The following is a 15,969-nucleotide window of genomic DNA, read 5'->3' as shown; positions in this document are numbered from 1 at the left end:
GAGAACAAGCCACCCTAAAGAAAATGGACTACATTCCGCGGGTTTGATTTTTGTATTAACTCGCTGTTCAAGTGATATGTAATATTACTTTGATGATCGTCTCATCAGTACGGGGATGTGATTCTGAAATGTTGAATTTTTAGAAAGCTTTGAATATTTTGAAACTGTCTTCATTTTCTGCGAAACGGTATAAAAAAAAACAAATAAAAGGTGATATAAAAATAACAAATAAAAGGTATAGTCACTTTATAATTTGATATGTTCACGTATTGTAATGTTGTCCGGGAACCAACACGCATTGTGCATAGTTTTAGTCCAAAGGTAGACGAAGACAAAGAATAGGAAATAACTCCAACTCGCTTTTTATTTTGCACAACAACATTTATTTCCTCATCCTCTCGTTATCGTTGTGACGTCCATCACGTGATTGTCTTTTCGAGTCTCATTTACGCCTCGCACGTGATCGTGAACGTTATCCACGTCTCTCTTGTGATTGTTATCTTTCTCTTTATTTATAGTCATTCCCCCCATGCGTTCACATCCGCACACCCGTGCTATATCACGGTATTAAAAATGCATTATTATTTCCGCCCGTGGTAACTATTGTTTGTGTGCATTCTTACTGCATAGACGAATACGACACACGTCTCGGAAAGAAAGATTAAAATGAAATTGCTGATTAAGATTTCTTCATTTAGTTATTATTTCTCGGTGGCAATATATTAAAGGACGCGTAAGAGCGTGTAGTACGATGTGCCTTAAATAAGTTTGTAGACTTTTTTGTACAGGCATTTAAAATTGCTGTAGACTTTTGAAAATTAAATATGTTATTGCTATGGATCTTATGAAATGACTGACCATTTTTCTTATATTTTTAGATTCAAATGAATAGCTTAAGCAGGAATTGGAATACATCCTACTAAATCCTGATTGTCACAGCTGGTGAATTTCAAAAACGCAATCTGGACATGAGGACACGTTAGAAGAATGATATGCAATAAAATTCTGTTTTAAACTTGAAAAAAAAAATGCCACAGAAACGTATGGAATGCTTCAGACTGCTTTTGGACCATCTTGCATGAATCGAGCATCAGTTTTTGAGTGGCATGAGATTCAAGGACGGCAGGGGTCTGTGAAGGATGATAAGAGATGTGGGATGAGTAAGAAAGTCAGAACACTAAAGTTGACTGGCCAAATAAAGAATTTCATGGATAAGGACTATCGTGCCTCTATAGAGACAATAAGTGCACAGTTTGATGTCAGTGTGGGAATTGTACACATAATTATTCATGACGAACTGAAGATGCGGTCGATTTACACGAAGTTAGTCCCAAGGGTGCTCAGGTAAGGTGTCATGACAGCAGGGGGGTGGTCACACTCATCAATCCAGATCTCGCAGTTCTTGATGCTCTGGTGACCTAGAATGAAATCTTGATCTACTGCTATGGCCTAGAGACCTAGAGACAGAGTTCCCAGTGGAAGCATGCTGGCTATCCCAGACTCAAATCACAAATCCACACAGAAACTTTTTTTGACAGCATGGGCATGATCTACATGCACTGGGTTCCCACTGGACAAACAGTAAACAAGGAATACTATGTTGAAGTTTTAAGAGCGTTCAGGAAGAGATTCCGTCGGAACAGGCTAGTACTCTTCAAATCGGGCCAGTCCACAACTCCATTCATGTCACAGTAAGCAAAATGGACATCAAGACCGTTCCTAATCCTCTCTATAGTCCAGACCTTGCTCCTGTGACTTTGGGTTATTCCCTAAGCTCAAGGAAAACTTTAGCGGCTGTCGTTATGAGACAATTGGAGAGATGAAAGAGGCTGTGACGAGGGTCAGTGACACGCTCACACAAAAGGACTTCCATGGTGTCTTCCAGAAGTTGTTGGAACGGTACAACAAGTGCATTGCAGCCGGAGTAGATTGCTTCGAAGGGGAACTCGGGTTTCATGTGTGTGCCATCAATAAAAGTGTCCATATAAAAAACGTTTAGAAACTTATTAAAGGCATCTCGTATGTGAAAATACGCGAAGAAAAGCAATTAGGAAGAAATAAATTATTATATTCTATGATAATATAAAAATGCCTGTGTTCTTAGAGTGACGAAACAAAGGCGTGTGAATGCACGTACATGTAAAATCACTAACATTGTCTAAACAGTGGCGACGTACTGCTACGGAAAAATACGAACAAAGCTATATTTTTCTTAAACATTGCCTGAGAGTTGATTGCCCCAGGCAAAAAGGATTTGTTACTGACCGAGGACAGACCATATGTTACGCTTTAATCACAATCAGACACCCGTAAAATGAATACTAGTTATTTGATGTTTCCCGCCAGTAAAACATCGTTGTGGACCCTAGTACTTTCGAACCCATCCGCTTCTTTTGAAATACTGTGCCTCCAACAATGAAAAAAATGCATATACCTCAGCTTCATCACCACAACTCTATCGAGACGTCTCACTGTGCATTTAGTTGGCATTAGGGAAAACAGATAAGTTTTATGGTCAGTCAGCAAAAAGGTAGAATGGCTTCTTTTTTTTTTTTTTTTTGGTAGATACGTAAGTTACGGCAAACTCCAATGTTTGCTGATGGACAACACACGCACGCAATCATTTCAACGGAAACTCAAAACGTGTATTCTTTTTTGTCACATTCTCTGGTTTTTATCTTTTATTTCCTACGATTGTTTCACGGGAAAATTTTATTTCTTCTAAAACATTCGGTTTTCCGTTCCACATTTTTGGTCACAAGTCTCATTCAATATCCAGCAATGATTGTCACATTATATAATATCAACCTTTTCCTTTATTTGGAGTTATTTTATAATGCAACGGGAACAAATAAGCGTTCAGGTTAAAATAAGGCACGAAGTCGTCTAATTGGTAGCCACGTAATGAAAAATATTTTGTTTGAAAGTTAGTTTCAATAAAGTTGTGTGATATCTTCCGTCTACGGTTTTTCTAGTTAACTTGAACTATCTATTGCTCGTGTCCGTCTCCGTAGTACGCCTTCTTCCAATTCAACCTGCTCGTTTCCTCCACGACGCCTTTTATGCGCCTGCTGTAGTCTCATTTTCATAGAAACGGCAAGCGCAAAAAGCAACAGCGAGTCGCCATTTTTTTTTCTTGTCAAGCGACCGAACCTTATAAAGCACATACACACACGCGCGCGCACGTGCGCTATTCAGGTAAGTTGCGATTTTCTCCACATCATAATAATTGAAAAAAAAACAAAAATCAAAACTATTATGTCAAAACTCTACGGAGAGAGATTGCAAATAACAACATTCCTTTGATTTGGCGTCAATAAAGCAATCAATGGACGATAATAAATATTGTTTATCAAAATGTTTTAATAGAAATTCAATTCAAGTAATTTAGTTCGCTCCCACTGCAAAAACTGTGACACCAGGGTTAGAAAGTGGGATTGAGAAATCAGTGCACCCAAGAAGGAGGACTCTGACCTGCAAAAAGTGCCTGGACAGCGCCACCTCAAAGAGAGAAGGCAAAGAAAACGTCTGGGAGGATGGACCTCCTAGAATTGCACAGAACCAACGTTACACCACAATCAACAGGAACCAGATGCTCTAATCTCTGTTGATTTCTGACTAAAATTTGGTAAAAACTTCTAGCATTAAGTGAGGAGTAAAAATAGGATAATTAGAATCCGGAGAAAAGATTTGAAGTCGTGTAAGTTAAAAGTAGTATGATATAAGCTTCGGAAAAAATACAATAAGGAGATAAGGTCGGTGATACCAAGTTCGATAGATGGGGTGAAGATGCACAAAAAACAAATGAAGCATGCATGGGCTCCCGTGAGTGCACAGTGAACGAGGCATAAAAAATGACTAGGTTCAGCATTTGCCCCCACCCCCATTTAGCCACAAAAGTTTCCAGGGAACGTGAAATCCTGGTGAAAATGAACAAACGGTGCAGTTTTAGGCCTTAAAATATGTAAATTTGAGTTCTTCACCATGTAAAAAAAGAAATGTCCTACATATGCCCCCCCCCCATTTAGCTCCAAAAGTCCCCAAGGCCTTAACATATTTAAATTTGAGTTCATCACCATGCAAAATTGCTAAATAGACATACAAAGAAAATTTTGGACAAATATGGTAAAATAGTCCCAAAAAAAGAATGTTTTTATTAGCCCTAAAATAACCCTTGGGACACACCCAAGAGTTATTACAAAGTATAGACAAACAAAATTTTATAGAAATCAGTTAGTTACAACTTTTCAGAAAGTTTTATAAAAATGCAAGACATCAATTTCTTTTAATAAGCACGAAAGTGTCAATTTTAGCCATGTTAACCCGAAAGGCACCACTGGGAGAGGGAGACAACCAGAGTTTTCCCGGAAAATTCGTTCTGTTACTTTTTACTCATATCATGTTTAATGTTTGTGCAAATTTTTTAAAAATTCCAAGGCGTAGTTATTGAGAAAAGTGCGGACAGACGAACGGACGAACGGATGAACGGACAAGGATGAATATACAGGTCAACCCTCCTTTTGTCGGGGGGGGGGGGACCAAAAATGAAACACAAAAACGATTACTTTTCAGTTTTCCTGAATGTGGCCAAAAAGAGGATCATTATTTCTATGTACACACTTACCGTTGCTATTTGGTTTCATCAAGGGGAAGCAAATTTGCAAGTCAATAAAATGAAATTACGAATCTTGCATCTTAAATTGATTTTATCATTCAAGACAATCGAAATCTCACGCCATTGTGTAACACTTGAAGAATGCCCGTGTGTGATTAATACTACATTTTCTTCTTTTCATACAATTATATGATCGTATTAAAAGAAAAGAAACAACTCACCAGAAGCCGTTCCGCCGAATGTCAATCGAAACGCAGCATCTTCTCCAACATGAACAGGTTTGCTAATACTTAACTCTTGGATTTCATCAACCGACGCCCGCGATTGTAAATCTTCCAGTTTTATTACCTACATTAAAAAAAAACATGTTTATACATTGTTATTATTAATGGTTTATATAGGCAGCATTTTTTCCTTAAGACTTATTTCATTAAATATTACGGACAACTTGTGTCTGCTAATATTTTATTTGACCATGTCTAAGTTCCTGATTAGTTTTCGAGTTCCAAGCTGAAACTGATCGATTTATTTGTTATACTTGTAGTGTCTACCAGTATCTTCGAACCCATCCAGTTCTTTGGAATACTGTGCCTCCAACAATGAAAAAAAACGCATATACGTAGGCTTTACTACCACACCTCTGTCGGGACGTCTAACAATGCATTTGTCTGATATCAGCACTATAGCCCAACACTTAAAAGATTCTTGCCCCGTTCTTAACTTCGAAAAATCCTCATCGACAACACAATTCTTATATAATTGTGTTGTCGAAAATAAACAAATTAATACTACATACATTAGAATCTCTGTACATAACAACTATAAAGTCATCCATTAATTTCGATGATACTGCAAACGTCGTAAATGCTTTTGATATTAATACTAACAGTTTATTAATGCCTACAACTAATCACAAGGTTCTCACTAAAACCATCACAAGCTACAGTAGAACCCCGGGATACGGTATTAAAAATTACTAACAAAATACAGTACATTATATAATACACATGTATATAATCAAATAACATTATAAATAACACCGCAAGGCGGGGCAAATGCCGTGACTAGGGACCAGATAAACATTGTATTCACATCGTAACCTGAAAAATTTTTCCTGCTGTCACCGTATCCCGGGGTTCTACTGTATTTAAAAAAAATACACATTCTTTACTTAATAGCCCGGTTCCAGGTGAATCGGAAAGTACTAGCGTACACAGCGAATATAGTAAATACATAAGCCAAGTCTAGTCTGACAGTCGAAAACGAATAAGGAACTTACAAAGAGCCAAAGAAACATTAGCACACACAATTGTCTGTAATATTTAACCAGGTATGTTTTAAATTATTATTATTATTATTATTATTATTATTATTATTATTATTATTATTATTATTATTATTTTGCAGCAGGGTGTAGTTGACTGGCCCAGAGAGAGTACCGCAAAAGACACGATCGCATGGGACTCCGAATTTATTGGGAGATGTGTAAGAGGGTTGGGGTGAAGTGTGCTGGAAAATGGTTTGAGGAGGTGCCTGATGAAGTGAGAACAAGTGAGGATAGCAAGGTAGAAGTATGGTGGGACAAAAGTGTCATAACGACCAAGCAATTGGAACATAATCGTCCGGATTTGGTCGTCATTGACAAGGTCTCAAAAAACTGGCAGATTGTAGACTTTTCAGTACCTTGGGACAGAAATGTGAGAGAGAAGGAGAATGAGAAGTAGAGCAATTATGCTCCATTGGCCTTGAAGTTAAGGCGTATACATGGGGTTAAAACACAAATAATCCCCGTCGTAGTTGGTACACTAGGAGTAGTATTAAGTCGTCTGGAAGGACAATTGAAAAAACTACAAATCCCCGATGTTTTAGGCGGCCTTCAGACCACTGCAATTATAGGTACCACCAACATCCTTAGGAAAACCCTTGATCTTTGAAGCTCCTGGTTTGAAGCCGGGATTAAGGGAAATTCTCTGGAAATGAATCTCATCCCTTTCCAGGGAGACGTTGATAAATGAAATCAGAATTATTTTTATGTTCGTTAATTTCAGTGTTGTAATGCTTTACGCCGGTTAATTTTTCACTCAAGAGCGATTTTTTACACCAAAGGTAGTGAGCATACTCAATGGATCAATTAGATGGAAAGCAGCTGATGTGAGGTGTTTTCTGTGCCAAGCAGGATGGACTTCTGTAATATTGTACTTGATTTCCAAGCAGTTCAACTATTTCTCAATATCGTCTGGAATTGAGCCAAGCGCACATACGATGATTGACATGATGAAAGTTTTCTTGTTCCGCAACCTATCCTGAGTTTCTGATAGTTCCGTAGTTTCTCATTCTTCTTGGCTGCTTATTTGAATCATCATTCGGAGAAGAGAATGCAATCTCAAGATAACGTAAGAGGAGTTGCCATATCGTTGCACCTAAACAACAAAGGAGATTTTATTTGTGGACAGCTGAAGCCGAGAGTGGTTTACTACCAGCAACCAAGAAAAATTTCTACGTTACACTCTGCATTGCCAATAAACCAACCTTCATTTCTAAAGGAGTAAGTATTGTCTGGGAGGGTGCATCTTCTGGAACCGAGCAGGACTAAATAGATCCTGATTCATGCCTGTCCCTAGATAGCCATTCTTGTACCAAAACAAACTCACAAGGAATTCTCGCACAGGTCATCATCAGAGATTACTCACTGACTATAACCAGTAGTGCCTGCTGGGGGTTTTGTGGGAACAAGTCTCTCTAGAGTTCCAGTACCCTTCAGCTCTTTCAGCAACCTTTGCAAATGACATTGCGTCATCGTAACAGTCGGCTACAATTGATTTCTCATCAACCATCTGTCTTCACTGGATTGTGGGTGCAATAAACCTCCCCAAGGTCCCATTAATCTTTACCCTTATCCAGTCTAAGTCTGGTTAGTGCTCACTCTCTCCGATATTTCCATCTTCACGACCATTTTCTGCGATATAAGCCCAGGCTGATGCCTCTGGTGCTGGGGTCATCCAGTTAATAATATTTCTTGCAATTTCATTTCTCTTGGTTCATATTGTATTCCTCTCATCGTTTTGTTTTACTTCTGATGCAGTTTCTATGTGGTTGCTTAGTATTTGCAGTTTTATGTAAGCTGGTTTCTGCATTCGAGTGGTTTTCCTTAAAATTTCAGCTAGATCACTATTTATGAACAGACAGGTGAACATTTTAACGGTTAAGTTTCAGTGGCATAATCTGAACAGTCGCACGTCCGTTTTCTCTATATTAATAAAACAGTGTGAACACTTCTTGGATGATTGTTTGTCTAGTTTCCCGTCTCCATATGACTTGAACATTATTATATATCAGGAAAGGAGAGAGAGAGAGAAAGAGAGAGGGAGAAAGAGATATATATTTCTGTGTGTTTAATTGAATATATCCCTTCTATGACTATAAAAGTAAAACTTTTCTGGTTATTTACTTAAAATTTTGTGGCGATTAAATTAAAATTTCGTGGCGATTAAATTAAAATTTTGTGGCGATTAAATTAAAATTTTTGTATCTTAATCGAAAGATTTTTGACTATTAATGTAAAACTTTTGTGACAAATAAAGTAAAACTTTTTTATCTATAAATATTAATATAAAACTTTTGTGGCTATCAATGCAAAACTTTTATGAGTAATTATGTAACACTTTAATGGCTATTAAAGTACTATATGTTTTGCTAATAAAAATAAAACTTCTCTTGCAATTAAAGTATAACATTTATGGATATTAATGTTAAAAATTCATAGCTATTAAAGTAAAATGTTATGGCTATTACAAATCATTTGTGGTTATTAAAGTAAAATATTTGAAGTTATTAATATGAACATTTTGTGGTAATTAAAATAAAGCTCTTGTGGTTATTGAAGTAAATCTTTTGTAATTATTTAAGTAAAGCTTTTTGGGTTATTGAAGTAAAGCTTTTGTGGTTATTAAAGTAAAACTTTTTTGGTTATTTAATTAAAATATTTGTGGTTATTGAAGTAAAATATTTGAAGCTAATAATATGAAGTTTTTTTGGTAATTCAAGTAAAGCTCTTGTGGTAATTGAAGTAAATCTTTTGTAATTATTGAAGTAAAGCTTTTTTGATTATTGAAGTAAATCTTTTGTGGTTACTTAAGTAAAGCTTTTGTGGTTATTGAAGTAAAGCTTTTGTGAGTATTGAAGTAAAGCTTTTGTGGTTATTGAAGTAAAGCTTTCAATGTTATTGAAGTAAAGCTTTTGTGGTTATTAAAGTAAAACTTTTGTGGTTATTAAAGTAAATCTTTTGTGGTTATTAAAGTAAATCTTTTGTGGTTATTAAAGTAAATCTTTTGTGGTTATTAAAGTAAATCTTTTGTGGTTATTGAAGTAAATCTTTTGTGGTTATTAAAGTAAATCTTTTGTGGTTATTAAAGTAAATCTTTTGTGGTTATTAAAGTAAATCTTTTGTGGTTATCAAAGTAAATCTTTTGTGGTTATTGAAGTAAATCTTTTGTGGTTACTTAAGTAAAGCTTTTGTGGTTATTGAAGTAAAGCTTTTGTGAGTATTGAAGTAAAGCTTTCAATGTTATTGAAGTAAAGCTTTTGTGGTTATTAAAGTAAAACTTTTGTGGTTATTAAAGCAAAGCTTTTCTGGTTATTGAAGTAAATCTTTTGTGGTTATTGAAATGAAGCTTTTGTGGTTATTAATGTAAAACTCTTTTGGTTATTGAAGTAAAACATTTGTGGTTATTAAAGTAGAGCTTTTGTGGTTATTGAAGTAAAGCTTTTGTGGTTATTGAAGTAAACCTTTTGTGGTTATTGAAGTAAACCTTTTGTGGTTATTAAAGTAAAACTTTTGTGGTTATTGAAGAAAAGCTTTTGTGGTTATTGAAGTAAAATATTTGTGGTTATTAACGCAAAATTTTTGTGAGTGTTGAAGTAAAGTTTTTGTGGTTATTAAAGCAAAACTTTTGTGAGTGTTGAAGTAAAGTTTTTGTGAGTATTAAAGTAAAGCTTTTGTGAGTATTAAAGTAAAGTTTTTGTGGTTATTAAAGTAAAACTTTTGTGAGTATTAAAGTAAAGTTTTTGTGGTTATTAAAGCAAAACTTTTGTGAGTGTTGAAGTAAAGTTTTTGTGGTTATTAAAGCAAAACTTTTGTGAGTGTTGAAGTAAAGTTTTTGTGAGTATTAAAGTAAAGCTTTTGTGAGTATTAAAGTAAAGTTTTTGTGGTTATTAAAGTAAAGCTTTTGTGAGTGTTGAAGTAAAGCTTTTGTGGTTATTAAAGCAAAACTTTTGTGAGTGTTGAAGTAAAGTTTTTGTGATTATTAAAGCAAAACTTTTGTGAGTGTTGAAGTAAAGTTTTTGTGGTTATTAAAGCAAAACTTTTGTGAGTGTTGAAGTAAAGTTTTTGTGGTTATTAAAGCAAAACTTTTGTGAGTGTTGAAGTAAAGTTTTTGTGGTTATTAAAGCAAAACTTTTGTGAGTGTTGAAGTAAAACTTTTGTGGTTATTAAAGTAAAACTTTTATGGTTATTGAAGTTGTTGGGGACAGGACGGTCTGCCGTGTTTTAGACGATCCCGTCCCCATGTGTATAATGGTGAAATGGGTGTATTTAATGGTAGATAAATTGAAAAGGCGAAAGGTCGCATAATGAAGACAAAAATATACCGCTATATATCAACGAAACAAATGCAATTTATTTGCATAAATATATACAGGAAAGAGATATAGGACGTGATAGGAAGAATAAGAGTTCATTGAGAGATTAGTAACGTTACTTGCGGTGACTGTCTAGTCAGGACGCGGTGGTGGCTCATGGCTCCCACCGGAGCGGTGGTTCGTCACATCTTGATTGTTTGAGCGTTCCGCAGAAAAGAGAGTGAATTAAGAGAAACAGGAAGTGACGTAGGTAGATCGCTCTTCTGAGTTAAAGGGCGATAATCGAGTTGGGCTGAGAGTGTTCAACTCCCACAAAGTAAAACTTTTGTGGTTATTAAAGTAAAGCTTTTGTGGTTATTAAAGTAAATCTTTTGTGGTTATTAAAGTAAATCTTTTGTGGTTATTAAAGTAAATCTTTTGTGGTTATTAAAGTAAATCTTTTGTGGTTATTGAAGTAAATCTTTTGTGGTTATTAAAGTAAATCTTTTGTGGTTATTGAAGTAAATCTTTTGTGGTTACTTAAGTAAAGCTTTTGTGGTTATGTAAGTAAAGCTTTTGTGAGTATTGAAGTAAAGCTTTCAATGTTATTGAAGTAAAGCTTTTGTGGTTATTAAAGTAAAACTTTTGTGGTTATTAAAGCAAAGCTTTTGTGGTTATTGAAGTAAATCTTTTGTGGTTATTGAAATGAAGCTTTTGTGGTTACTAAAGTAAAACTCTTTTGGTTATTGAAGTAAAACATTTGTGGTTATTGAAGTAAAGCTTTTGTGGTTATTGAAGTAAAGCTTTTGTGGTTATTGAAGTAAACCTTTTGTGGTTATTGAAGTAAACCTTTTGTGGTTATTAAAGTAAAACTTTTGTGGTTATTGAAGAAAAGCTTTTGTGGTTATTGAAGTAAAACTTTTGTGGTTATTAAAGAAAAACTTTTGTGAGTGTTGAAGTAAAGCTTTTGTGGTTATTAAAGTAAAACTTTTGTGAGTATTGAAGTAAAGCTTTTGTGGTTATTAAAGCAAAACTTTTGTGAGTGTTGAAGTAAAGTTTTTGTGGTTATTAAAGCAAAACTTTTGTGAGTGTTGAAGTAAAGTTTTTGTGATTATTAAAGCAAAACTTTTGTGAGTGTTGAAGTAAAGTTTTTGTGGTTATTAAAGCAAAACTTTTGTGAGTGTTGAAGTAAAGTTTTTGTGGTTATTAAAGCAAAACTTTTGTGAGTGTTGAAGTAAAGTTTTTGTGGTTATTAAAGCAAAACTTTTGTGAGTGTTGAAGTAAAGTTTTTGTGAGTATTAAAGTAAAGCTTTTGTGAGTATTAAAGTAAAGTTTTTGTGGATATTAAAGTAAAACTTTTGTGAGTATTAAAGTAAAGTTTTTGTGGTTATTAAAGCAAAACTTTTGTGAGTGTTGAAGTAAAGTTTTTGTGGTTATTAAAGCAAAACTTTTGTGAGTGTTGAAGTAAAGTTTTTGTGAGTATTAAAGTAAAGCTTTTGTGAGTATTAAAGTAAAACTTTTGTGGTTATTAAAGTAAAGCTTTTGTGAGTATTAAAGTAAAGTTTTTGTGGTTATTAAAGCAAAACTTTTGTGAGTGTTGAAGTAAAGTTTTTGTGATTATTAAAGCAAAACTTTTGTGAGTGTTGAAGTAAAGTTTTTGTGGTTATTAAAGCAAAACTTTTGTGAGTGTTGAAGTAAAGTTTTTGTGGTTATTAAAGCAAAACTTTTGTGAGTGTTGAAGTAAAGTTTTTGTGAGTATTGAAGTAAAACTTTTGTGAGTGTTGAAGTAAAGTTTTTGTGAGTATTGAAGTAAAACTTTTGTGAGTGTTGAAGTAAAGTTTTTGTGAGTATTAAAGTAAAACTTTTGTGAGTGTTGAAGTAAAGTTTTTGTGGTTATTAAAGCAAAACTTTTGTGAGTGTTGAAGTAAAGTTTTTGTGGTTATTAAAGCAAAACTTTTGTGAGTGTTGAAGTAAAGTTTTTGTGAGTATTGAAGTAAAACTTTTGTGAGTGTTGAAGTAAAGTTTTTGTGGTTATTAAAGCAAAACTTTTGTGAGTGTTGAAGTAAAGTTTTTGTGGTTATTAAAGCAAAACTTTTGTGAGTGTTGAAGTAAAGTTTTTGTGGTTATTAAAGCAAAACTTTTGTGAGTGTTGAAGTAAAGTTTTTGTGAGTATTGAAGTAAAACTTTTGTGGTTATTAAAGTAAAACTTTTATGGTTATTGAAGTTGTTGGGGACAGGACGGTCTGCCGTGTTTTAGACGATCCCGTCCCCATGTGTATAATGGTGAAATGGGTGTATTTAATGGTACATAAATTGAAAAGGCGAAAGGTCGCATAATGAAGACAAAAATATACCGCTATATATCAACGAAACAAATGCAATTTATTTGCATAAATATATACAGGAAAGAGATATAGGACGTGATAGGAAGAATAAGAGTTCATTGAGAGATTAGTAACGTTACTTGCGGTGACTGTCTAGTCAGGACGCGGTGGTGGCTCATGGCTCCCACCGGAGCGGTGGTTCGTCACATCTTGATTGTTTGAGCGTTCCGCAGAAAAGAGAGTGAATTAAGAGAAACAGGAAGTGACGTAGGTAGGTCGCTCTTCTGAGTTAAAGGGCGATAATCGAGTTGGGCTGAGAGTGTTCAACTCCCACAAAGTAAAACTTTTGTGGTTATTAAAGTAAAGCTTTTGTGGTTATTAAAGTAAATCTTTTGTGGTTATTAAAGTAAATCTTTTGTGGTTATTAAAGTAAATCTTTTGTGGTTATTAAATTAAATCTTTTGTGGTTATTGAAGTAAATCTTTTGTGGTTATTAAAGTAAATCTTTTGTGGTTATTGAAGTAAAGTATTTGTGGTTATTAATGTAAAACTTTTGTGGTTATTAAAGTAAAGCTTTTGCGGTTATTAATGTAAAACTTTTGTGGTTATTAATGTAAAACTTTTGTGGTTATTAGAGTAAAACTTTTTTGGTTATTGAAGTAAAACTTTTGTGGTTATTGAAGTAAAACTTTTGTGGTTATTAAAGTAAAATTTTTGTGGTTATTAATGTAAAACTTTTGTGATTATTAAAGTAAAGCTGTTGTGGTTATTAAAGTAAAACTTCTGTGATTATTAAAGTAAGCGTTTGGTGCTATTGAAGTAAAACGTTTGTGGTTATTGAAGTAAAACTTTTGTGGTTATTGAAGTAAAGCTTTTGTGGTTATTAAAGTAAAGTTTTTGTGGTTATTGGAGTAAAGTTTTTGTGGTTATTGGAGTAAAGTTTTTGTGGTTAATTAAGTAAAGCTTTACGTATAAAAGTAAAACTTATAGCTATTAAAGTAAATCTTTTTGTAGCTAATCAACTTTAACTTATATGGAATGAAAGTAAAACACTTGTTCCTATTAAAGTAAAACATTTTGTAAAACATTTGTAGCTGTTAATGCAAAACTACAGTTATCTAAATACTGACTTACTTGAATTTCTCTGAGAGTTTCAATGCAAACGGAAAGAAGTTGTTTGGTATTTTGAGCCAATCCGGTTTCTCGGTTGGTAACAGACGAGTTTAAGCTGAAGATTTGCAGCCGAGTCAAATCATTAATTTTGTATTTCGTGTTCACGTATGTCAATTCCAGATAATATCTGCAAAAATCACATTTAAAAACAATAGAATCAATCCAATAATGCACTCACGTTTCATCATTATGTGGATCTGTATATTCGATATATTCTAAAATGGGAAAGAGTTTACTAATTTATGTTTTAGTATCATGATTTAGTAAACATAGATGGATGACCAGCTTACTTGCAAACGTCATCAGCACCCAAGAACTCTATCCTTAGGTTACCGAAACTTACCGCGATATTAAGTAAGATTATATGCGTTTATTATTTGCATTTATGCTACTGATTAATATGAGAACACTTCAATATAGAGAAACAACAAATACAAACTGATCATCAGGAGTCCACCTATGAGGACATAACTGAGGGGAACGTAATAAAACCCCTCCCAGACGTCATGGAAGACCTCAAAAAGAGAAGAGTGTCCTTCTGTCATTTCCGGCACTAAAAAAAATATGCCTTATTGGCATAGACAGGGACGGCATGGTAGATCTTCTCCTGGATCTGCAGATCCACACCAAATACATCTGGAGAAGGATCTACGCCACGTGGGACGTCCTATTCCCAAACCAGAAGGGGGCTGAAGAAACAGCCAAGAAAATCAACTGTGCTGGAGGAACATCAAACTCCAGCCAGAATACCTAAGCCAGTGAATCACCAATGTCTCCGTGCTGAACGTTTCCTGTCTCCTGGGAGCTAGATAACTAGGAGTAGCCTTCAGCCAGTACGGGGACGTGATGTAAGTGGCACCAGCAAGCAAAAGAAAGGACGTCCTTACCAGAGAGTACAGATGCTAGATGCGCCTCGACAGAGCTGGTTTCAACCAAATACCGGCAACGTTAAGCTGCGAAGAGGGGACTCTGTCTGTCATAGTGGAAGGTCGAAGACCACACTGCTGGCACTGCCAACAGCAGAGGCACATGGCCAAGGGCTGTCCCAAAAAGGAACCAGGCCAAAGCCCCGGCAGCTGCCGACAAACCACGTGATGCAGTAGACTCATCCCCCAACATCGGATGGGTCACAGTAACCCGAAAGGGAAAACCAAAAACCCCCAGTTCCGGCCATCCAATCGATGAGAAAAAGACGCCACAGCAACAAAAACAGCCGCCGAAGCCACCAAAGTAGACAGAACAACAAGATAAACTGCCGCAGCCAAAGCTGCCACAACGTCAGCAGCAGCAGCAGCATCGACAACAGCAAGAGGAGCAGTCCAAATTACAACAACAACAACAACAGCCAACGGCCCCAACACGAACTGAGTCAGGGACCCAGAGAAGGAAGGGCTGCTCCTCTAAAGACGAATCAACTAGCAAGAGAGAGGGAAACTCAATCCCTCTGCTCCCCGGTTCATTCGAGGAAAAAAAGAGAAAGAGGAAGAAATTAAAAACATGGAGTGGGAAGAAAAGATGGCCCCCACCTCTTGTGAGCATACACCACCCCCAACAACAACAACAACAAAACTCACCCCAACCCCAAACCAGACACCACACCAACACCTGACACCGGAACAACACTAAACACCACATCAACACCAAACACCACATCAACACCAAACACTGCACCAACACCAGCCACACCACCCAAAAAAAGAAAAGGAAATGAATGAACTCGGAAGAAGGAGAGACCCCTCTGCCTCTCGCTGACCAACCCAAATAAAAATGCTCCCCTCTGAAGAACTATATCGTTAAGACCCTCTATCTGTAGCAATGGACCTATCATACCGGCATAGGAAAAATTTAAAACCTCTGCTGGATTGCCACCAGATAGAGGGGAAAGATCTTAACGTCTCCTCTAATTTTCTGGACGCCAAATATTCGACGAGCTCCTGCGGGCGCTTGTGGAAAAGGCATGCTCCCAGTTCCGGGCCCATATCGAGATGTTGATTGAGACCAAAGGTTACTACAATGAATAGATATTAGCTCTACTACATAATCAAGTTACCTGAATTTAATTTTTTCGATAAAAGTTTTAAAATAAAGCTGTAGTGTGCTTTCCTTTTGGGCAAGAAATTTATGATTCCACCCTGTAGTTTACGTTCATCCGAAATGATTTCCGTTTTTAAAATTTCGTACCTTTTCGATGTGTTCAGGAAAGCGCCATGCCCATTTCTAATTAGTTTCTGAAATAAGAAA

General features: G+C 35.6%; 1 protein-coding gene across 1 annotated transcript in view; it reads right to left on the bottom strand.

The window, feature by feature from the left end:
* The window catches only part of LOC145277913 (fibrocystin-L-like), a 401,092-nt gene that overhangs the window by 240,613 nt on the left and 144,510 nt on the right, over positions 1 to 15,969 (bottom strand). The window contains exons 14-16 of the mRNA XM_080129971.1: positions 15,910 to 15,956; positions 13,690 to 13,855; positions 4,837 to 4,963 (exon numbers count right to left, since the gene is read on the bottom strand). Of these exons, the coding sequence (XP_079986097.1) occupies positions 4,837 to 4,963; positions 13,690 to 13,855; positions 15,910 to 15,956 (340 nt within the window). The remainder of the gene's footprint in view (positions 1 to 4,836; positions 4,964 to 13,689; positions 13,856 to 15,909; positions 15,957 to 15,969) is intronic.

This window comes from Euprymna scolopes, chromosome 6 (assembly GCF_053919585.1).
Source record: "Euprymna scolopes isolate OS-2025 chromosome 6, ASM5391958v1, whole genome shotgun sequence".
Lineage (NCBI taxonomy): Eukaryota > Metazoa > Mollusca > Cephalopoda > Sepiida > Sepiolidae > Euprymna > Euprymna scolopes.
Note: the sequence above shows the minus strand (reverse complement) of the source record. Positions and strands in the feature narration are given on the sequence as shown.